General features: G+C 52.1%; 1 protein-coding gene across 2 annotated transcripts; it reads right to left on the minus strand.

Annotated features, from left to right (window-relative positions):
- Nucleotides 1-168: 168 nt before the first annotated feature.
- Nucleotides 169-23,874, minus strand: MOV10 (Mov10 RNA helicase). 2 transcript variants are annotated; one of them, XM_059674317.1, is made up of 20 exons: nt 23,517-23,874; nt 11,441-11,614; nt 10,938-11,173; nt 10,481-10,739; nt 8,729-8,863; nt 7,897-8,065; nt 7,023-7,177; nt 6,587-6,763; nt 6,346-6,493; nt 5,730-5,888; nt 5,394-5,497; nt 4,930-5,027; nt 4,617-4,833; nt 3,432-3,549; nt 3,044-3,235; nt 2,700-2,774; nt 1,087-1,212; nt 916-1,004; nt 580-701; nt 169-493 (listed from the first exon to the last, which is right to left on the minus strand). In XM_059674317.1, exons 1-20 carry the CDS (start codon nt 23,648-23,650, stop codon nt 402-404), a joined length of 2,979 nt encoding a protein of 992 aa, XP_059530300.1. In that variant the 5' UTR covers nt 23,651-23,874; the 3' UTR covers nt 169-401. The 2 variants fall into 2 exon arrangements, with proteins under 2 accessions (XP_059530300.1, XP_059530299.1); XM_059674316.1 differs by having other exon boundaries at nt 10,938-11,200.

A 23,874-nucleotide genomic window follows, 5' to 3' on the forward strand; every position in this document is an offset into this window, starting at 1 on the left:
CTGTGGGTGGCTTCCCTGCCACCTCCCACTGGGTTTCCTCCCCTGGTCGTGGGGGCTGGGTTGGTCTCTAGGGGGAGGTGGTATGGCCTTGGGTAGTGTCCCCTCTTCTGTGGGGTCAGCTTGGGGCTTTTGGAAGCAGGGACCAGGCCAAGAAGACATGGACGCGTCTGCATAGAACAAAATTTAATTTTCAGTTTTTCTTCCCCCCCTTACCCCACATTGTTAGCAGCTTGTATCTTTCTTCCCTGCCGGGGAGCGGGGGAAGGGCTTGGGTTGTAAACTCCCTCCCCCAGCCTTCCTGTCCCTTGGAGGGGCAGTTCGGCTGGGTTTGGGTGAGGGGCAGGGTGAGGGGCGGTTAAGGCCTAGTTGGTACACAAAGGCTGAAGGCCGGCTGCATCTCTTCAGTGCTCATTTCTCCACTCGGGCTCCACTTGCAGGGGCAGGTCGGCTTCACCCTCCAGATCCTGGGAGAGGTAGTCGTGACTTTCGGGCCCTGGAGAGAAAGGAGGCGAGCTGTCTTCCTTACCTCCACCCCAACCAGCACTAGCCAGGACCCGGCCTGCCCCGGCCCAGCCATACCTGAGGTAGAGATGCTGAGCTTGCTCAGACCTTTGAGTAAGTCCTGTTCGTGCTGCGGGTCCACTTGGTCAGGGAAGGGGCACCCGGTATAGCCCCCATGGTCTCTACAGAAGTCCAGGAATCTGGGGGGGGGACGGGGAGGACAGGGACACTCACACAAGCGTGCCTGGCTGCGGGGCACCAGCCGGGGCCTTTGGTCAAGATGCTTAACCTCCGAGTGGCAGGTAACTGAAATGGGGGTGCTGCGAGGTGGACAGGTCTGCGATGAACTGGGCCACAGGAGGGAGTTTTAAAGAGACAGCTGCCCTGTGGGGTGGGGGGCTTGGGGATGCTCACGCCTTCCAGTCGGAGTCATGGCCCAGGAGCAGCGGGTTGCCCACCACGATGAGCAGAGCCTTGGCCCGGGTCACAGCCACGTTGAACCTCTGGAAGGGAGAAGTGCTGGCGTCACCGGAGGCAAGGGCCCTGAAGAAGGACGAATTCCGGCCCCCCCGCCGGCCCTCAGACCTTGGGGTTCTTGAGGAAACCCAGGTTAAAGTCCAGATCCAGCTGCACGAAGCTCTGGCTGCTCCGCACCGTGGAGATGATGATGACGCTGCGCTCTTGGCCTTGGAACTCCTCCACGGAGCCCACCTAGAGGGAAGGGCGGCCTGAGACCAGGGCCACGGAGGCCCAGCCCTGCCTCAGGGAGCTGGAGCTCCAGGGGAGGTGTGGAGAAGTCACACGGCAGCTGTCACGGGGAGACAGCGCGTGCTCTAACGGGGATGCCCTGGAAGCTGCTCCAGTCACAGGGATGGGGGCTGGAGAGACTTCTAAGTACAGAAAACGTGGGCCCTGGTCCGTGTGGCTCCGTGGTTAGAGCGCTGGTCCTCACACCAGAGGACTGCAGGTTCGACCCCTGGCCCCACTCGGGGTGCATGTGGGAGACAGCCAATCGATGTGTCTCTCTCACATCGATGTTTCTCTCCCCACCCCCTTCCACTTGCTCTAAAAATCAATGGGAAGAAAGATCCTTGGGTGAGGATTAAAACAAAGAAAAAGAAAACATGGTAACTCAGAAGTGTTTTTCAAACTTTCCTGAAGATAATCACTAAATACTTGTTAAAAAAATACAACCCATGTCCTGACCGGTTTGGCTCAGTGGCTAGAGCGTCGGCCTATGGACCAAAGGGTCCTGGGTTCGATTCCAGTCAAGGTCATGTGCCTTGGTTGCACACCCAGGGGGGGGGTGTGCAGGAGGCAGCTGATCGATGTTCCTCTCTCATCGATGTTTCTAACTCTCTATTCCTCTCTCTTCCTCTCTGTAAAAAATCAATAAAATATATTTAAAAAAAAATACAACCCAGACCTCCTGAATCAGAAGTTCTAAGAGAGAGGCCTCTAAATACTTCTTGAAATATGTTTTTTATTGATTTGAGGGAGAGAAGAAGGAAGAGGGAGAGAAGATAGAAACATGGATGGGCTGCCTCCTGCATACTTCCTACTGGGGATAGAGCCAGCAACCCAGGCTTGTGCCCTGACCAAGAATGGAACTGATGACCTCCTGGGATGATGCCCAACCAACCGAGCCACACTGGCCAGGGCAAGGACTCCAAATCTTAAAGCGCTGGTTCCAACCCTGGCTGCATACGAGATCACCTGAGGAGCTGGAAGCCATCCCGGTGCCCTGGCTCTGCCCCCAGATCGCTGTGCTAATTGGCTGGGTGGGGCGCTGGCACAGGCAGTGCCAAAGCTCTCCAGGTGATTCTTATCTGCAGCCAGTGTTGAGAAACGTGGCCTGAGAGAGGGTGAAGCTACTGTCCCAGAGGGAGGAGAGGGCAGCGGGACAGTCACATGACGGGCCAGGCAGGCCGGGGAATCTGGACTTTACTCTTCGAGCAGAGGCCTCCCGCCAGCCTAATCATAAAAATGGTGTGGGCTGTTTGCGAAACATGCAGGCACCCTGGTCGCACCCCGAGCAGATATTCAGAAGTGAGCGCTTGGGGAGAATCCTAGTCAGGGTGGGATGGGCAGGGGCAGCCTGGAGCGGCAGGGCAGGAGCCCGAGGCTCTCTGGGACCGGGGAGGAGAGGGGCACAGAAGGCAGACAGAGAGCAAATGTGGAACAGTGGTCAGTGTCACCTTCAAGTCCTTGATGTCATCCAGTCCCCGGAGCTGCTTGTCCAGCCTGGTGATGCAATTACGGATTTTTTCCACCTGGAAGATGGGGACAAGGGCCTTTCTCTCACCCCATCACCCCAGTGCAAGAGGGACTCGGGCAGGAGGCCAGGGAGCTGGGAGGCACACAGGGAGGGGCAGCTGGGAGGCACACTGGGAGGGGCCGCCGACCTCTGAGCTTCCCAGATACGGGGCGAGCAGAGGCCTGAGCTCCGGAACCTCCACCTAGTGGTCTGCCCAGGAAGGAGGTACCAGGGTGTGTGTGTGTGTGTGTGTGTGTCACCCTCAATGGGAACTGAGGGCCTAACCTGCTTCCGGTACGGAGAGATGACGCCCACATTTCGGGGGCTCAGGCGGCCTCTGCCCTTCTTGGAGGAGGAGATAAGCAGCTGCTTCAGGTACGAAGTCACCGTGGCAGCCTCTTCGGGGTTGAAGAAGGAGGGGCTGTTGCCCTCACGCTCATCCTTGCCCATCACACCGTGAAAGATGATGGGAAAGCCCTGGACACAGTCAGGGGAAACCCTTAGCCGGGCTCTCTGCCCCCCTTCCCTCCCCTCTCACCCCAAACCCTTCCAGGCACTGTGGGCTCCCAGGCCCCCAGGCCAAGGGTACGAAGGGACAGACCCTTGGCTTCCACTCAGAGCCACTTCCTCCCCTGCACCTTCAACGGGAGGGAACGGGGCGGGAGCCCCTCACCTTGCGAGGCAGGCCCTCCCACTGGCAGAAGCGTTCCCGGTCCACAAGGTTGGCACAGGGTTGTAGCTCCCGCTCATAATAGAGTTGGTTAGGAATGTCCAGGATGGTGGGGTGAGACCTGGAAGGCCGGAGGCCGGAGGGAGAGCAAGACCGGGAACGGATTACTTCCGCCTCGCCCGCTCTACCTGCTCTGGGCTCACACACATTATCCTCCTGCCTTCTGTCCACTGGATAGCAGGCTCCTTCACCTAAAACGTCTGCTGCTAGGACCGTCAACCACAGAAAACAGAACCACATGTGGTTCCAGAGAGGATTCGGTCCAGGGGTTTCAAAGACCAGCCAAATTTAAAAGAAGAAAACAAGACATCAGAAACCCATTCTCAGGTTTCAATTTTGAGGAGGAAGGACAACACACACACAAGTATCATCTACTATCACCGGTCTCTGATGAGATAATGTGTTAAATCCCCAAACATAAGAGATACACAATAGCCCTAACCGGTTTGGCTCAGTGGATAGAGCGTCCGCCTGTGGTTAGAAGGGTCCCAGGTTCGATTCCAGTCAAGGGCATGTACCTTGGTTGCGGGCACATCCCCAGTGGGCGGTGTGCAGGAGGCAGCTGATCCATGTTTCTCTCTCATCGATGTTTCTAACTCTCTATCCCTCTCCCTTCCTCTCTGTAAAAACTCAATTAAATATATTTTTTTAAAAAGAAAACCAATACACAATAGCTAACGTTTATTTAATTCTTAGTGGGCTCCTCTAAGGCACTAAGGACTTGGGAGCTCGTCTGAGCATTTCAGATGTATGAACTTATTGGTGAAAGGAAGGGTGGCTCTTTAATCTAAATACCAACAAGGTTAATAAAAACTACATGGTTCCTATTTTTCTAATTTCTCCTTGGATTGCCTGGAAACTTCATCTGGGACCCGCCCCAGATACATCTGAGTGTCTGGGAACCACTGACCATCCCTTAATGTGCAGGTAAGCAAACTGTTCCAGAGCAAAGCTGCTTGTATGGCTACACAGCCACGGAGTAGCACGGCCGGGCCCAGAGAGACCGCGACCTGGCTTACAGCCTCTCTGCTACACAGCCTCTGAGCAACAGGCCTGCGGACGGAGCCTCCAGCGGGGCTGCAGAGGGCGTGAAGGCGTGGGATCGCGGGAGGAGGGAGGGTGCGGTACCTGTAGTTGCGCAGCAGCTTGGTGATGAACTGGGGGTTATAGCCGTCGGGGCCCTTCTTGTACAAGGCGTTGTAGGTAAGCAGCCGCTCCAGCAGGGAGTACCCCAGCCCGTGCTTCTGGGCCAGCGGGGAGCGCAGCACAGGCCCCAGCTGCCGAGGGTCTCCTGCCAGCACCAGCTGTGCTCCTGGATCGCCCGAGTCCTTGACTTCCATCAGCCCTGGGAGGCAAGGTCGCGCGGGGAGAAAGATAAGTGGTGGGACCTCCCCGGCCCCACGGAGGGTGGCACAGCCGCAGCCCACCCTGAGCCCCTTACCTGCTATGGCCACCAGACTCTCGGGCTCCATGCAGTGGCCAGCCTCATCGATGAAGATGTGTGTGAAATGATCGATGGGAAACTGGGCCGAAACCAATCTGGGAGGTGTCAGGCCAAGCCGGGGTCAGACCCAGGGACCCGACCGCCAAACCTCACCAAGCTGGCCCCTCCCTCCACTCCCTAGCCTGCGACCTCTTTACTCATATACACTATCAGGAGACACACATATGCCCGGCTGGTGTGGCTCAGTGACTGAGCACTGACTCATGAACCAAGAGGTCACGGTTTGATTCCCGGTCAGGGCACATGCCCGGGTTGCGGGCTCGATCCCCAGTTGGGGGCGTGCAGGAGCCAACCGATCTATGATTCTCTCTTGTCATTGACATTTCTATCTTTCTCTCCCTCTCCCCTCCTCAATAAAAACATTTATTTTTTTTAACGAGATACACATACACACTTCCCACCTGCTGGCAGTGATGAGGGTGGTGATTAAGACTCGATATTCCTGCAGCTTCTTCTTAGCAGGAAACACGAACTCCCCCTTAGTTGCGTCCCAGTTGCAGCAGGGCTGTAGGTGTGAAGGGAGAGGGCATCGGCATGGCGCTCTCCGCTCTCACCCTCAATCTTATTCACCTCTCATTTCACACACAGGGAGACGGAAGGCCAGCTCGGGGTCCTGGCCCAGGCGAGGCTCCCCAGCGAGGGTGGGAATCCAGGTCACCTAGTTTCCTGGCCTCAGTGTCTACCCCGAGAGCCTCCCTGCACGCTTCATCCTGTGGCTCCTGCACTTCCCCAGGTACCTTGATGTCCTCAGGCACCATGCGGATGTCCCTGCTGGGGGCCAGGAGCCGGTAGATGGAGCTGGGGAGGTGGGTGCGGAGCCGCTGACAGAGGAGGTCAGCTCCTGAGTTGGACGGAGCGCAGGCCAGGACGTGGGCGTTGGGCAAGTGTTTCACCACCTGGGGGGACAGGGATGCGCAGTGTGGGAAGCAGCTGCCAGGTCTGGGGGGTTTGTGTGTATGTGTGTGTGTGTGTGTATGTGTGTGGGAGGGGTAGGTGTAAGACTCAGTCCTGACAGTGATGCAGGCGGCGCACTGTGACATCTGCCTCCCAAAGCTGAGGGAGGTAGTGACACAAAAGGCAAGCTCTGACCCCCAGCCTCCTCGCTAGTCCAAACAGCACATCAAATGCTGGAAAACGTGCAGTAACTAGACAAGTGTGTGATGACGGACCTGGGAATGGTGACTCTGAGAGTCGTGCAGTGCACAACCTACACCACCATCTCAACAGCCACACTGACCCGTGATGCCCGCCCGCTTAGGGGCGTTCAGGAAGCTGGAAGGAACCAGAATCCGGGGGCAATTGCATGGGCCTGGGGGGTCCAGGTGTAGGCCCAGGTCTTTGCTCAGGCCCCACCTGCTTGATGGCTTCCACCAAGGTGACAGTCTTGCCGGTGCCTGGAGGCCCAAAGATGATGTAGGGGGCTGGACGGGTGGTGCCCATAACAATATGCTTCATGGCCTGGAACTGCTCTGGGTTTGACTCCAGACTCCGGTCATACAGCCTGGCAGAGGGTCAGGAACATGAAGTTATCCAGCGTCCGAGAGGCACCCTGGACTCCATTCTCCAGGCCCAGAGACCCAGCCCACAGTCTCACTTGAACGTCACATCTGAGGGCAGCTGCGGGATCCCACGGGAGGCCTCAGGAAAGAGTGTGGGCCACAGCAGGTGGCGCCCCGTCAGCTCCAAGGCACGATGCTGCACCCGCAGGGGCTGGCGGTTGAAGGTGAAGCTCACCTTGAAGGTCAGCCCATCCACAAAGCGGTCCAGGAGGCTTTGGGAAGGCAGAGAGGCGGGGAAGACTGCCAGTTAGGAGGGTGGGCAATTCAAGGCCAGACTCTCCCTCTACCCCGACTCCACCCCCACTTCCCAAGACCTCTATGCAATCCCTGCAGGGGAGGGAGTTTGCTGAGGCACTTTTGGGTCCCCCTGAAGAAAATTCCTCCTATCTGATCCCTGGGATCCCAGGGAGAAGCTGGCCTGAGAGATGTCTGTAGACCCTTCAGGCAGCTCTGGGTTCCCCCAACACCCACCTCGGGGAAAAGCTCAGCTTGACACAGTCCAACTCCACCCTGTGCACAAAGCCCTTGTAGGTGATGGGGTCCTTCTGCTGAGTCTCGGAGCACAAAACGGCAAACAGGTGGTCTCCCCGGAGCACTGAGGGGCGGCTCTCGGCCACCCCAGGAACCTATGGGGTGTGAAAACAAGTAACATTCTATCTCAGGGAGGCTCACCCAAGAGCCCCCTTCCACCCCAAGACTCGGGGGACTTTGCCTCTTTCCCCTCCAACCAACAAGTGCAGAGTCAGGGGACCAGGGAAGGGCCAAGTCTGTCCAAGCTGCTCAGAGATGCTAAGCACAGGGATGCTGGACAGCCTCCCATGCAGGTCTCAGGACTTGGGAGCCAGATCCCCAGCCTGTCCAGTTGCCCCCTTAGCTGGCTCAGTTCGTACTCTGCCTCTAAAATCTCATTTACAACTCAGTTCCTGCAGGAATCTCGCTGATCACCCTTAACCCCCGCTTCTCACCAGGGCCCTTCCTCAGCACGTGTGTGAAGAACCTGTTCTCACAGAACTCTGGGCTTCTGTGGGCACATTCAACATCTGAGAGCTGGAAAGAGCGCCAAGAACTACCTGGTCCGCTCTGTGTTTTTCAGATAATACAATGCAGGCCTAGAGAGTGAAGGCCACATAGCTGATGGCAGCTATATCATAGCTCCCCACTGCCTTGCTCTGACCCTCTTTCTGGGCACAGGATGCCCACGCTGCCCCCTGCTGAGCCCTCGGGAAGGGGGGGGGGGCAGAAACATTTTCATCCTTCCTCTTGTCTTGCCCAGCCGGCAGGAGCAGCATTCTGCCCACAGCCAGTGGGCCGGGCCCCCATCCCCGCCCCCGATCCAAGCCCCAACCTCCAACATGAGCAGCTTGGGGTTCTGGGAGACGGAGTCCAAGTTCATGGGCACCGACTCCAGGTCATAGTGCCGGATGTCATGCTCCATCTGCAGCTCTTCCAGGTGCAGCAGTAGCTGGAATTTCCTCTGGTAGTTTCTGCACTTCAGGGATGTCTCTAGCTGGGCCCTAGCAGTGACGGTGTGGGGGGTTGGGGGGGCAGGAGGAGGATGGGTCAGGTAGCCCCCATGCCCAGGAGCATCTACCCTCTCCCATCTGCAGCTCTGGGACTATGAAAGCATCAGGAATCCGAGAAACTAGAAGGACCCTGAAGAAGGGAACCCTGGCTCTTATTCCCTGCCGCCCCGCCCCCCCCCCCCCGCCCCCCCGCCCCGCCTTGAGTGGGCACTGGAGCCCTGGGCCTGGAACATACTCCTCTTATGACCTCCACCCTCACCTCGTTCACGTGTCACTCCCTCTCCAAAAGGCGGGGACTGACCGCCCTCTGCAAAGCGGCACAACCCATCCCCTCCCTTGCCCTGCTTGAGCTCTGGCTGAGCTTTACGTTAGCTCTTCAGAGCATTCATCACTCCATGAAGTTATAAGAGAAACGGTCTTTTGAAGAAATGTTAAGATCAATGCTCATTTCTCCCCCGACTCATATAGGCACGGCCCTCATGTGACAGATCCACCTGGAACCGTGCCCTGCGCATGCGCAGTGCGTGCTGAGGAAGGGGAGGCATGAATGGAGCAGGGGAGGCTGCAGGGTGGGGTGGCTGCGGCGCGTGGGTGGGAAGAAGCCAGCGGGGAACAGACTCAGAGAGCGTGAGGGTGCAGAGGACTGGTGCTTACTTGATCTCAGCAATCTCCTTTGGGGCAGTGAAGATACTTCTTCCCTGAAGAAGGGTGGGGAGCAGACGCCGGAGGCACGAGGGCGGGTGGTATGTCCCCAGCACCAAACTTAGCTCCAGGTCATAGCCCTTCGCACTGGAGGAACGGGGAAGAGAAGCTGTCGCAAACACCGGCCCCTCACTTCAGAGAGGCGAGCGCACCCTTCCCTGGGGGTGCAGGAGCCCTACACAGTACCACTGCGGAAAGGGGTCAGCAGCCTTCGCCCAAGGAAGCCTAACTCACTAGGTCACGAGGCTGCTCACCCCAAGGCTGGTCCATTCATTCTCAGTTCTCGAAAATGCACGATACTTGAAAACTTAAAAATATACATGTACCCCTGACCGGTTTGGCTCAGTGGATAGAGCTTCGGCCTGCAGACTGAAGGGTCCCAGGTTCGATTCCGGTCAAGGGCATGTACCTTGGTTGCGGGCACATCCCCAATAGGGAGTGTGCAGGAGGCAGCTGATCGATGTTTCTAACTCTCTGTCCCTCTCCCTTCCTCTCTGTAAAAAATCAATAAAATATATTAAAAAATACACACACACACACACACACACACACACACACACACACACGTAAGCATGTAAGCTCGGCCGGTGTTGCTCAGTGGTTGAGGGTCAACCCATGAACCAGGAGGTTACCACAGTTCATTTACTGGTCAGGGCACATGCCTGGGTTGAGGCTTGATCCCCAGTAGGGGGCGTGTAAGAGGCAGCCAATCAATGATTCTTTCTCTCCCTTTCCCTTCCTCTCTGAAATCAATAAAAACATATTTTAAAAAATTTAAGTATATATACGTAATACATATACATGTACATAACAATACACATTCATCAGAAAATAGGTAATAAAAAAATAAGTAAACAGCATTCTCACCATCCAGGCATAACCAATGTTAGCTTTTTGGTATGTAGCTGTCCACACTTCTTTGTTAATTTGCATAATACACACATATTTTTAACAAAAAGAGCACAATGGTCTATAGTTTGCTTTTTTGGTGACAGTATTGTGTGAACATCCAGCCACGTCTGATTCTATTATTCCATTCACAGTAAATGTTGAGAAAAGGGAAATTTATGGAGGCGGGAAGCAGATGAGAGGATCCTCAGGACCGGGAGGGAATGGGGAGAAGAAGGGTGAGAGGACAGGTTCCTTTTGGGGATAAGGAAACGTTCTAAAATAGATTGTGGTGCCCTAACTGGTTTGGCTCAGTGGATAGAGCGTCGGCCTGCAGACTGAAGGGTCCCAGGTTCGATTCCGGTCAAGGGCATGCACCTTGGTTGCGGGCACATCCCCAGTGGGGGGTGTGCAGGAGGCAGCTGATCGATGTTTCTCTCTCATCGATGTTTCTAACTCTCTACCGCTCTCCCTTCCTCTCTGTAAAAAATCAATAAAATATATTTAAAATTGATTGTGGTGATGGCTGCACATGTGTGTGAATATTCAAAGAACCACTGACTCGTACATTTTAAACGGGCGAACTGAAGGGCATATGAATTGCCTCAATAAAGCTGTTAAAAAAGGAGGGAGATGTGTGTATGGGGGCTGCCTAATAACCCACCACGGAGTGGAAAAGCCTTAACATTTTTTCACACTGTCCGCGTATCGGCAACTTTCTCCCTGAAGGAGTTCAGAACTCACAGTGAGGAAAGGGGGCCCACACTGCCGCATCGGGGCCCCCCCAGCCTGGACTGGGTTGGAGGGAGAAGTTACCGGTCAGGTCTCTGTCCTTCCTCAACCCGGGCGGTCACGAGAGGGTTTCCAGTGATCCGGGCCCGCTTGAAGGGCGCCGTGGGCTTCAGCTGTGCGGCCAGGGCACTGTGGGCGACGGCAGCCAGGAAGCGGGCAATGTAGAAAGTGCCAGCTCCTTCCGAGCCCGGCTCCTCGGGGCCCAGCAGCTCCCAGATGACCGTGGCCGGGAAGTAGCCCACGAAGCTGGTCTGACAGTGGACGAGGAGCTCATAGCACTCACCTGGGGGAGCGGGCTGAGTGAGTGGGGGGGTGGTGGGAGAGGGGTCCCCCACCAGCACCCGGGCCCTGGAAACTGCCCCACAGGGCCCCATCCCCAGGCAGGACCCACAGGACAGCACCAGCGTGGTTCCTAAGCACCAGCCCTCCCTCGGGCCAGCCCCTGCCCACCCGAGGCTCATTCCTTTGGAAACCCACTCACCGGGGCCCAGTGAACAGGGCAGCTTTTGGTCCCCTTTGTAGAATTTAAACTGGGGGGTCCGGGAGAGTGGAAAGACGTGGGTGAGGGTGACGGGCTGGGTTCCTCCATTCTGAAGCCTCAGGGTCAGCATCTCCTTGCGGTTCAAATCCAGGCGGATCAGGAGCTGCCCATCCTGGGTCTCATGGAGCCCCTGGACTTCCACGTCCACCCCATGTTTCCCTTGAAGATACTCAGCCCTGGGGAGAGTAGGAGTCAAGGAGGGGCTGGGGCGGGAGGGGCCTGGTTGGATGTTGCCCTCAGGGAGTGGCAGCTGTCCTGGACAACCGCTCCCCCCCCCCCCCCCGTCCCCCCTGACCAATTAGCTCCTTTCCTACCCTTACCCCCACTTCTTAAAGGACAGCCTTACCCCAAAGGGAGGCAACTCACACTTTCTCAGCCAGACAGCTTCCCCCAAGCCCCACCCGCTTACACACACACACACACACACACACACACACACACACCTGTCATGGAAGATCTTGGCAAACAGTGATTTGTGGTGGTATGTGCTGGTATCGGACGTGTCGGTCCAGCGGTCCAGTTTGAAGAACCTGACCCGCTTCTTGGTGACATAGGCCAGATTGGCACTCTTCATCCCATACAGCATGGAGGAGAAGCCAGGGGCAGGTTTCCCAAAGCTGCCGGAAGCAGAGGAGACTGGGAGGTGAGGGAGGGCAGGGCCAGGGGGATGCAGGAAGCGTGCTGGGGAGGGTGTCTGAGGATCGCTCTGCTGCAGGACAGGGCCCAGGACAGGGACAGACTCAGGCTGGGGATCGTAGGACTTCTCCATGTTTTAAGGAAAGGCAATGGGACTCTCTGGGACAAACTGACAGTTTTAAACAGCAGGTGTGTACGTGCGTTCCCCAGGAGGAAAGTCCCATTGTGGCTGTTGATTTTGAGGACCAGGAGGGAGAAAGAAACGAAGGTTTTCTGGGAGGAAAACTACTGGGGACCAAAAAAGATACAGCCAGCCCCACGGGAAGAACGAAGGCTAAGGGGAAGCCAAGGAGTGGATTCCGAGGATGGGCCTGGGGTCCAGCCTGAGAGGGAGTGAGAGGGGTCAGAGAGACAGAACGGGTGTCCGGTGGGGGCGGGCAAGGCGGCTGATCAGACAGCACTTTTGCACCCGAAGTCAAAGCGCGCAGGTAGAACCCAAGCAGGAAGAGAAAGGGTCCTTGTCCAGAGATCACATAGCTGGCTCTGTGCCTGGAGAAGGTGAAGACAGGGAAAACTGGTCAGAGGAGCAAGAACTCAATGTTCTGTGCCTGAAATTCGGTTTAGTCAACACAACCAACGCTTACAGAGACCTGCTATGTGCCAGACACTAGCCTCTGGGGCTCAGAGCAGCAAGAGCCCCAGGCTCGCCTCGATCCCAGCCCACCGCCTGGGGGCAGCGAGGGGCTTTCAGGGCAGCACTGAGCCCAGCCTGGGGGCAGACGTGGGTGTTCACGAAGGTCTCCCCAGGAGCCTACGTCAGGAGCTTGCGTCAGGTGCAAGGGTGCGTGCCAAGTGTGCACTAGGTGGAGGAGTAGGCGAGAGCAAGGGCGGAGGGGCTTGCCACTAGCCGCCTCCCTTCAGGTTACTTCACCGGAGTCTCAGAGCCTCACTTTCCTCCTCTATAATATGGGGACAACGACAGACTTACCTGGCAGGGCTGTGAGGGTTACCCGAGACGGACACGGCCGTGAACCACTGAACCCAGTGCTTGGCACATAAGGAGACCTCGGTAAGGTATAAGGTGCGCTATGATTAGTATCACACACAGTCTGGCTGTACTAGGGTGAAAAGTGCAAGGGAGGGAGTGGCAGGAGGCAGCAGAGGTGGGCAGGGACCAGGTCACACATAGTTCTGCAGGCCTGACCTTGACCCCGAAGGCCAGCAGTCCTCCTCCTTTACTGGCACCCAGGAGCCAGAGGGCATCCCCACATGTGACATACTTCCTGGGCATATTCAAGATCTGGACAGCTCACCACCCTCCCTCGATGCTTTCTAGGGAATGAAAGCAAATCCTCGCTCATAAGAACCATGGTGATCCCTGTTTAACTATTAAGGCTGAATCGGCATGCTCACCCACTAGCGCATCGTGAGAGAATTTACAGTCACAGACGTTTCCCTGGTGCCCCCTGCCTGTAACTCTGCCCTTTTCCTTCACCCCAAATAAATGAGAATGTCATGGTGCAGAAAACTTTGAATCAGCTCTGACTTGGGTTAAAAAGATAAGGCATCATTTGAAAACACAATAGAAAATGCGCTCAGTAAATGCTAGCTATTCGTATTAGTACCCGTATTAGTAGTGATAATGGTAACTAATGGTTAGCAGCAGGAGCAGAAGCAGCAGCCACTTACTTTCAGCCCGAATCAGAGGCTACACTGTGGTTACAGAAGCCCCGGGTTGGTGGGTTTTAAGCAGGGGAGTGGCAAGACCAGATGTGCATTCCACATCACTCTGGCATCAGGATTGGAGGGCAGATTTGCTGGAGGCAAGACTGGAGGCAGAAGACCAGTCAGAAGAAGGCCATTGCAACAGTCCAACTGAAAGATGACCAGGGCAGGAACAAGGCAGTGGTAAGGAGAGAAAAGGGGCCAGATCTGAAAATGCGGAGAAGGTAAGGTGAGGAGGATTTGGTGGTTGTCTGGAAGGGGAATGGAGGCTAGGACAATGCCGAAATCAGTGGGGTGGCTTTAGGGGGTTTCCTGAGGTAGAAGGCAAGGACAGGAGGAGAAGGATGCTGGAGGGACTGACGGTGACATTTGGATTTGGACATGCTCAGTTGGAGATTCCAGTGGCAGGTGGCTCTGGAGATTCAGGCCAAAGTCAAAGGAGAGCCTAACATTAGGGTGCCCCCAGGCTGCAGATACAATCAGTGTTTAGGATCTCTCCAGGTGGTGTGAGTCGTCTGAGAACAGTGGGGGCCAGGACAACCCAGGGAGGAAGAGGAAACAGAGAAGGAACCTTTCCCCTACCCCCACCCCCGGAAGGAGGAGTATCAGGAAGAAGTCTTAAAATCAGGTGTCAGCCTCCAACGCTGTGGAGTCATAAAGGGGCCGAAATCAGGAGGTCACCATAAACTTTCACCAGGGCTCCTTGGTCAGTGAGTCATTCAGTTCCATGGACTAAACACAAACTCAAATGCAGATAGAAGCCAGGCTCCAAAGGTAACTATCTCTGCTGCCCTCAGCCGCAGGCACCTGTACAGCGCCATTGTTGAATCATTAGTGTAAGGAGGAACGGCCCTCATCTCCAGACAGATGTTCCCAGCAGGGGAGGCAGGCCCAAGCTGGCCAGATCTGGCTTTTGAGAGAAGCCCAAATCAAAATTTTTATGTGAAATCGCCTATTTCTGGAAACTTCTGTGTGGGCACAGGGGCAGGAGAAACTTAACTTTGCAAGTTTTACAACCTCTACTGTGGGTGCTACCATCACAACACTTCTCAAATTATTCCCCATGTCTGATACTACTACCCAAAGTCACCTATCCCTGCCTGGTCTAAGGTGGCAATCATAAAAAAAAATGTTTGTTTGTTTTTTAATCACAAACTTAGTACATACTGGTTGGAAAAAAAGCCCCAATTCTTGTATTATATATCTAGTCACCTAGATTTCTAGGGAAAAAAAAGATAAACAATAGGAAAGTTGAGTATTCAACCTTAAAGAATAAATCCAGATGACCAAAAAAGTATAAAATATGCTTCAAAACTAGAGATGCAAATTAAAGTAAAAATGAGATACCATTTACTCAGCCGGTGTGGATCAATGGTTGAGCGTCGAACTATGAATTAACAGTGGTTCTCAACCTTCCTAATGCCGTGGCCCTTTAATACAGTTCCTCATGTTGTGGTGACCCCCAATTTCATGGTTACAAATTGAACATAATTAAAGCATAGTGATTCATCACAAAAACAATATGTAATTATATATGTGTTTTCTGATGGTCTTAGGCGACCCCTGTGAAAGGGTGGTTCGACCCCCAAAGGGGTCGCAACCCACAGGTTGAGAACCACTGAATTAGGAGGTCAGTTTGACTCTAGGCTCGATCCCCAGTAGGGGGCATGCAGGAGGCAGATAATCAATGATTCTCTCTCATCATGGATGCTTCTCTCTCTCTCTCTCTCTCCCTTCCTTTCTGAAATCAATAAAAAAGAGAGAGACAATTTTATTTCCATCAGACTGACAAAAGTGGAAAACTAGTCATCACATGTATGGCTGTCAGTATATATGGAAAAGTGAACTGTCAGACACAGCTGATAGAGAGGTGAAGTATTACAATCTCTGGAAAAACCATCTGGCAATATCTCCTAACACTAGAAATGTAAGTATCCTGTAACTCAGGAATCCCATTCCTAGGAATGTACCCCCTGGAAAGAAAAGTACCAGTGTATAAGGACATATGCACAAGGATGCTTACTGCAGAGTCATCCACAATGGCCAAGAACTGGAAACAAAATACATGCCCACCAATAGGGAGATGGCTGAATAAACTATAAACACCCACTTCCTGCAATATTGTGCAGCCATTAAGAAGAATGCACCAGCCCTGGCTGGTTTGGCTCACTGGATAGAGCGTCGGCCTGGGGACTGGAGGGTCCCAGGTTCAATTCCGGCCAAGGGCATGTGCCTTGGTTGCGGGCACATCCCCAGTGGGGGGTGTGCAGGAGGCAGCTGATTGATGCTTCTCTCTCATCGATGTTTCTAACTCTCTGTCCCTCTCCCTTACTCTCTGTGAAAAATCAATAAAATATATTTTTTTTTAAAAAAAGAAAGAAGAATGCATCACACACTCAAGTGTCTATAACTCAAAAGGCTGACAATACTACATGTTGACAAGAACACGGGAATAACAGAACACGCATGCATTGTGAGTTGGAATATAAACGATGCAATCGTGTTGGAAAGGGTCTGGAAGTTTCATGTAAAACTAAACACACACCGTAATTTTCTGATTTTTTAATGAAAAGTATAGATTATTGTATTATGCTGTGAACTACATTAAAAAAAAACAATACAACTCTAACATCTAATGTGGACCTAGGACTGGTAACTTATTCAACAAGTACTTGTTGGGAGGATGTGGCTTAGTTGGTTGGGCATCACACGGATGCTGGTTTAATTCCTGGTTAGGGCACTTGCACGGGTTCCGGTTCGTCTTGATCCCCCATAGCGGGTGTGCAGGAAGCCGCTGATATATGTTTCACTCTCACATCAATGTTTTTTTCTCTCTCTCTCAAATCAATTTTAAAAATATATATATATTTTATTGATTTTTTTACAGAGAAGAAGGGAGAGGAATAGAGTTAGAAACATTGATGAATACTTTAAGCAATAAAAAAAAAAAAAAAAAAAAAAAAGAAACATTGATGAGAGAGAAACATCGATCAGCCGACTCCTGCACACCTCCCCCTGGGGATGTGCCCACAACCAAGGTACATGCCCTTGACTGGAATCGAACCTGGGACCTTTCAGTCTGCAGGCCGACGCTCTATCCACTGAGCCAAACCGGTTAGGCTCAAAACCAATTTTTACAATGTTTTAAAAAAATTTAAATCATTCCAGACTGTTATTTTATACATGAAACAGATGCCAATGCAAACATTAAACTGCTGGCTGGCACACAGCACCATGTGCAGTGGCCTGGGATGTGAGGTGCCAGGCGATACAGACCGTCTAAACTCGGACAAGCTCTATAAAAGAAGAAAAAGCAACAAAAGGGAATTAAATATATGAAGACATGGCCACATTACTTTTACTTTTTATATTTAAAAATTATTATTATGTTTAATGGTCACACTACTTTCAGATGGAGTCGTAGCCAACAGAATAAATGAAGGCGGATTTAAGTGATAAGAGCTTTATTAAAATTGCTGGGAAGTTGTGAGCAGCAGGTTCAGGAAATGGGCAGGAACTAGGGAAGGCTGAGCAACCTCCCCTCAGAAAAGGTCACAACAAAACAACGAAGACCAGCCCTTAAGACTTCGCTGTCATAACCAAAAAAAGAGGTTAACACATTAAGCGCCCAGCCTGTTTTGTTTTCCGGACGGAAAGTACAGTGTCAGTCACTGGTGACTGACTGGGCGCTTAACGCGTTAACCAGCCTGGCTGGGTAGTCAGCTAGTTAGAGCATTGTCCTGATGCACCAAGGTTGTGGGTTCAGATCCTGGTCAGGGCACATAAAAAAACAACAACCAATGAATGCGTAACTAAGGGGAACAACACATGGATGTATCTCTTTCTCTAAAAACCAATAAAAAAAGTTTTTAAAAGAAAGAGGTTAAGCAATGTGCCCAAGATTTCCAACAAACAAAAGTGGCAAATATTACCTACCCTCTGACCCAGCAATGCTACCCCTTAGAAAAAGGGAAGTGAAAATATAAGTCTACAAAACAATCTGTACAAGAATGTTCATAGCAGTTTTATTCAAAATAGCCCTAAACTGAAAACAATGTCTGTGAACAAGAGAATGGATAAACTGTGATTTGTATTCACACAAGGAACATTACTCCGTGATACAAAAACAAACAAACAAATAAGAACAACACCCGATGGATACACACCAAGTGGTTGAATCTGTAAAAGAGTACTAGTATGTGTATCCATTAAGTGAAGTTCTAGAACAGGCATATTACCTCAAAACTCATCAGAGCAGCGGTGGCTTCCGGGTGGGTGTGAGGAGATAGGGAAACTTTCTGGAGTGACGTCATGTCCTACATCTTGACAGGGGGTTGTACACAGGTATATGCATTTGTTAAAACCCATAGAATGGTTTACCTAAATCTGTCCGTTTCATTGCATGTAAATTTTACTAAAAAAAAAAAAAAAAAATCATAAACAATTTTGGAACTTATAGTTCGTGCTGAAGTGAACTGATGTCTGTAACTTACTTTGAAATGAATAAAAAAAATAAAATGTTGGGCAAACCCCCAATGATGCATTAGAGGTGTCCACCAGACAATTAGGCGTTATTTCCAGGACGTGCTGTTGAGTAAGAAAATGTGTGTAACATGACCCCTTTAAAAAAAATAATAAAACAACCACCAAAAAAATACCCTGGTTGGTATCATGAACTAGCTTGCACGCATAAAGAGATAAATGAGCCCTGGCCGGTTTGGCTCAGTGGGTAGAGCGTCAGCCCGAGGACTGAAGGGTCCCGGGCTCAATTCCAGTCAAGGGCGTATGCCGGGGTTGTGGGCTCGGTCTCCAGTGGGGCGGCCTTGTAAACGCAGAGACCTAAAGTAACCACAAAGATGATCTGAAATGAAAACTTTTAACTAAAAGTAGTTTATGGCAGGGTCGTCATGTCCTAGACTAGATTCTTCCCTGACAAAAGTCAATCTTTACCTTGAGGGGGCCCACCAATGACAACAGACCTTTGGAATGTCAGGATAACGCCCTTTTCCCAGACCACGCTGGGAGAGACCATAAACCTGCTCACTGTTATGGTTATCACCTTAATCCTTGACTGCTAACTATCCTGTTATCACGTTAATTGTTGGCTGTCCTGTCCCCACCTATGTAAGAGATGTAAGTGTCTATCATTTTACTGTTTATCTAATCCCAGAGGTTTCCCCTGCTTTGCTTTCTCCCACCTCCCTAATCTGTCACCAAGGGATTTCATGGAACCCACTTGCTGCCTCTCTTTGGATTGTAATATATAACATTAGGTGCAAAACTGCCTTTCTCCGTTGACACTGATGAGCAAAAAATGGTGTCTTTTTTAAATTTGCATTTTCCCCTGATGATTATATAGTTGGAGGACCTTGCCTTCTGTTGAACAGTCATTTACGTTTCTTCTGTGAACTGCCTGATGGTATCGTTTTCCCAAGCTCTGGGAGCTGGTTCCTCCTTCACACCCTCTCCTAGTTCACCTCCTAAATAGGCAAGAACTATCCTCATGAACAGAAATCAGATCGGGCCCTCCAATTTATAACGCCACCGTCTACAGGATTAAGTCTCATGTTTTCAGATGGTACAGTTAAGTCCTCCACGTAACGATGATGATGCGAACACAATAACATCAACAATAGAAAACACCGAGAACTCACTGTGCGCTGCTCTGGGCACCTACGCACAAGATCTCCTTTAATCCTCACAATAACCCTTTGGGGTAGCAACTATTGTCATTCTATTTTAGAGAAGAAAATAAGGGACAGGTTCTCACCCTAAGGGTGGACAATCCATCCTTAATGACCGACTTTGGCCCCTGCTGTTTGTTGAGTGAACAACTATTCTTTTTAGACTCCGTCCAGGAAAGAATAGGAGCCAGAGGAGGAGTATTTCAGAACCTAGTATCAGAGTTGGAAGCCATCTTAAAGGGACATCTCATTCCATGTTTTTCAAACTCGGGGTTGCAACTCTCATTGGTGGGTCAAGACCAGGGTTTTTATAAAATTGAAACAGAGTAGAATTAAAAGCAGCAGAGGGCAGGGAGTGAGGCTAGGTATTGTTTCAAGGACACATATTGTTCCCTGAAGCAGGGTTTATCAGGCCCTGAAGTAAAATGCATTTTTTTTTACTGTGGACAGAGATCCAAGTACCAAGCCATTCTCCACGCCAGGAGCCCCAGTGATCTTCCTAAAACCCTGATTCTGTCGGTCTCCTACTTTGAAACTTTGTGCTTTCCTATTTCTGTTAAGATTTAAAAGAAAACAAACCAACCCCACAATGTCTCTCGGCGGGTCCACAAGGTCCTATTCCATCCAGACCCTGCCTCCCTCTGGCCTCAAGTCACCCCAAGACTTTGAAGGGGTTACTCCCTCTGTCTGGAATGCTCTTCCCTGCCCTGCCACCCCCCCACCCCCCCACCCCCGCATCTGCTAACTCCTGCTTATCTCTCAAGATTCCATTCAAACATCACTTTATCCCAGAAACCTCAAATTCCTAGACTAGGTCAGGCCTGTAAGGTATACACTCTCAACGCATAACTAGGCTTTTCCTTACAAGCACTCGTCACAACAGTCATTAAATAATTATGTTTAATCACCGCCCCCTTCCTTAGACAGTTAGGTTCCTTCCGTGTATGCATGGTGACTCACGCAAGTAGCACCTTGCTCTCAGGAGGCATCCGGCCAATATTTGTTGATAAAATAATGAGTCTCCTGCCCGAGGCGAGAAACTTTTCGGGGCACCAGGCCCTACTCCGTTCTAAAATGACAGCCACAACTCCCAAAGCCCGAGCAATATGCCACACAGGAGGAAGGCCTTACCAACCATCGCTCATTTTGGTCTCACGCAACCCTGAGAGAAAGGCATTTTTCACATACTTCAGGTAGGAAAACGGGAGAGATGTTAAAGAGGAAGAAACAACACACCAAGACCTGAGGGCAGTTTCAGCCAATACCAGGAATGTGACCTCAAACCAGCCTGGAATTTCCTGATCAACACTGGTGAGGTAATAGGCCTGATAAGACCCCTGCCGCCAGCCCTCCGGCCCCACCCCCCAAAGGTGTTCCAGCCAGAAACATCCTTTCTTTTCTTTTGCTAATAAACTTTCTTGTCCGGCCCAGTTCCTGCCCATGAAACCTTCCAGTTTGTACCACTTCTTGGAGGGCTTTTGTCTTTACAGGGATGCGGCCTGATTCAGGGATTGTTCAATAAAGCCAATTAAATCTTTAAAATGTACTCGGTGGGATTTTCGTTCTTGACTAGATTGTTGTTCAAAATCTATGCCACTAGATTTGCACTCCAGCTGTATTGCCTGGTCTACACATCTGCCACTCCTTACTAGAATACTGTCATAGTAATAGTGATAATGACAGGAGAGAACCAGCTTGTACTCTGATTAACACTTGCGTGATGATGTATGTTACTGACAGCCACCTGGGCTGCTGTGGGTCAGAACAGGGTTAGAAACGGGTCCCTGATTTCAGACATCGATCGTCCCCTCTTGACCCACGCTCCACGCTGCCTTGCTCCACGCCGGACGGCAGAAGGACCAAAGTCTCTCGTCCAGAGCACAAGCTGGTTACCTATCACAGTGTCACTCAGGAGGTGTCTGTCGCTCCTAAGGGCAGCATTCAGCTATGGTCTTATCTATACGGTGCAGCTAGGGCTTGGCCAGAATGCTCATTCCCTGTGCTCTTTAATATTTCACAAAAAATAATTTTTCTACATTTCCTATAACACTCTTTAATTATTTTCTATTGCTATAACATTGTAACACTCTCCACTTATTTCCTATCATTATCACTATTACTATGACAGATACACTATTTATTATTTTTAAAAATATATTTTGATTGACTTCAGAGAGGAAGGGAAAGGGAGAGAGATTGAAACACCAATGATGAGAATCTTAGATCAGCTGCCTCCTGCATGCGCCCCACTGGGCATCAAGCCCACAACCTGGGCATGTGCCCTGACTGGGAATCGTGACCTCCTGGTTCATAGGCCAAGGCTCAACCACTGAGTAATACCGGCAGGGCTGGAATACACTCTTTAGAGGCAGGAACGAAGGCACAGGCAGAGTGCAGAGTCTCCTTAAGTAGGTTTCCTAACTGAATAAAGAGATGGGAAAAAGAAAGAATTGGGAGCAGAGCATGTTGTAACATCCTAAAATAATCCTGTTGGAAAGGGCCAATTCCTAACAGTGTAGGAATCTCCCTAGAATTCCTGACAGTGAGGGGTTGGAGGGGACACGGGTGACAGGAGCTATACCTCTCCTACAGTCTATTGTCTTGTAGATCAACTATATTAATTCAGTTAGGTTCCACAAGCATTTAATGAGCTTCTACTACATACAAGGCTCTCAGGGGGGGACTGCCGGGAGGTGCAAATAGGATGAAAAACCTGTCCGTGTCTTCAGAGGATCTGACGCTCTGCTGGGGGAAGACTGCCCCTACCAGCTCTAAAGAAGGCGAAGTGTAATCCTGCTATAACCAGGGTGTGAAGGAGTTATGAGAGCCCCTGGGAAGAAGCACTGAATTCCCACTGGGAGGTTGAGGGTTGATGTCACAGCATTCCAGCCTGGGCTTGACAGTACTAATTAGAATCCAACTCTCCACCTGGAGTAGGGAGCCTGAGGGGGGCATGTCGGGTGAACCTAATTCCCCCTTAGGGACAGAAGTGTAATTCTTTCCACCGTGAAAGTCTTTAAAATATTCAAGGTCAATTGTTCCTCCCATCAAGGCAAACATTTTTTGGGTTTCTTTTGACTGGGTCTCACAATTGACTATGAATCAACTGAGAACTTTACTCTTCCTCCGCCTCCTCCAAATACTAAAACTCTATCCTTCCAAGCCAGGGTCAATGCCACTTTCTCCACTGAATTCTCTTGTATACCGTGTGCCTACCACAGCTTCTATGTCTCCCCTGGGATCATACATTTCCCATCCTTATATCACCCGAGGTGCCCAGTGTAGTGAGGGGGCACAAACAGGTCTCATCTTTGCTGCTTTTTCAGATGTTGCTCAAGCCTGTAAAGGTCCCTCTTAAAAATGTGACACTCACACGCCAAGGTTGTGGGTTCGATCCCCGTCAGGGCACATACAAGAATCAACCAATGAATGCATAAAGAAGTGGAACAACTCGATGTCTCTTTTTCTCCCTCCCTCTCTCAAAAATCAATCAATAAAAAGGGTATCACCCGATATTGAAACCAATATTCCAGATATAATCTGGTCAATATGGAGTCACTACCCCTCCCCCTAATACATATTTCTATTAACACAATCCCACACTTCTTTCACTCTTTCTGCAGCCATACTGGCCTTCCCTCTGCTAAAATCCAGTCTTTTTCAGGTCTGTTATTAAGCCTAACCCCTTATTCAGTTGTAGAAGTCTTTACACTTATCCCTGTTAAATCGTTTCTTGGTTTTCTGCAGCCTATTGATAGAGGTGTTTTTGCAGCACAATTCTACGGCTGGACAGAGTGAAGTCTCTTTGATTTCCACTTGGATGGCAGCAGGAAAGGCGACCAAACAGCCTTCAGCCACAGGATGGAAGGGGCCGCCTGGGGACTGGCCTGGCCTGGGTCTCCATGGAGAAGCCACAGGTGCTCACGGAGGTTCGGCACGTATGTAGTTGGTGCCTTTTCTCCTTCCGAACTCCCTGAGGTTCTCCCTCCTACACCAGCTTTGGGGGGTAGGGGTGGGGGTGTAGGGAGACATAGGGGACCCTGAAGCAGCCCCTCAACCAGGGGGCGGGGGTGCCATGCAGCCCGCGCCGGGGCTCGCCGCCGCCACCAGGAGGCTGCTTCCCCGCGCGTGCGCGACGCCCAGACCCCCACCCCACGCGCCCCTCCCCCGCCCAGCGCTGTCCCCTCGCCCCCAGGAGCCGCGGGTGCCCGCACGACCCCGCCCCGGGCCGGGCCGCCAGGGGGCAAGGGATGCGCGGGAGGCTCTTCGCGGGACGTGGGCGCAGGGGTCCGCCGGGCGGGGCGGGCGGGGCGTGGGCACCGCGCGGGAGGGGATGTCCGCGCCGCCCCAGGACCCGCCGAGCCGCCGCGGGAGCTGCGTCCCCCCGGCTCGGGCGGGCAGGGCGGCCCGGCGCGGGGGTCGTGGCGGCGAAGTGGGCCCGCGATTTGGGGCCAGGGAGCGGGCCGGCTCGTACCTGGGCTTGAACTTTTGGTTATAGATGGTCCGCAGGCACTCGCGATCCGTCTCCTTGTCCAGCCCCTCCGCGAGCAGGAAATTCTCGAAGGCTTGGCCGGTTTCCCGGAGCTTCCGGCAGCTGAACTTGGGCATCGCGGCGGAGGCGGCGGCGGCGACGGCAGCTCAGGCAGAGGGTCCGGGGAAATGAAACTGAAAGTCGCCGGCGCAGCAGCAGGAAGTTGGCTGCCCTAGAAGAGGGTGCAGCGGGGGGAAGCACCCTAACTCTGACTCTTGATCCTGCAGGGCCCCCCTGTCCCCACCAGGCTAGCCTTCTCGCTCCCTCTCCTACCTGAGCTTCCCTGCGGGCTCCGTCCTCT

The sequence above is a fragment of the Myotis daubentonii genome, chromosome 18 (genome assembly GCF_963259705.1).
Source record: "Myotis daubentonii chromosome 18, mMyoDau2.1, whole genome shotgun sequence".
Lineage (NCBI taxonomy): Eukaryota > Metazoa > Chordata > Mammalia > Chiroptera > Vespertilionidae > Myotis > Myotis daubentonii.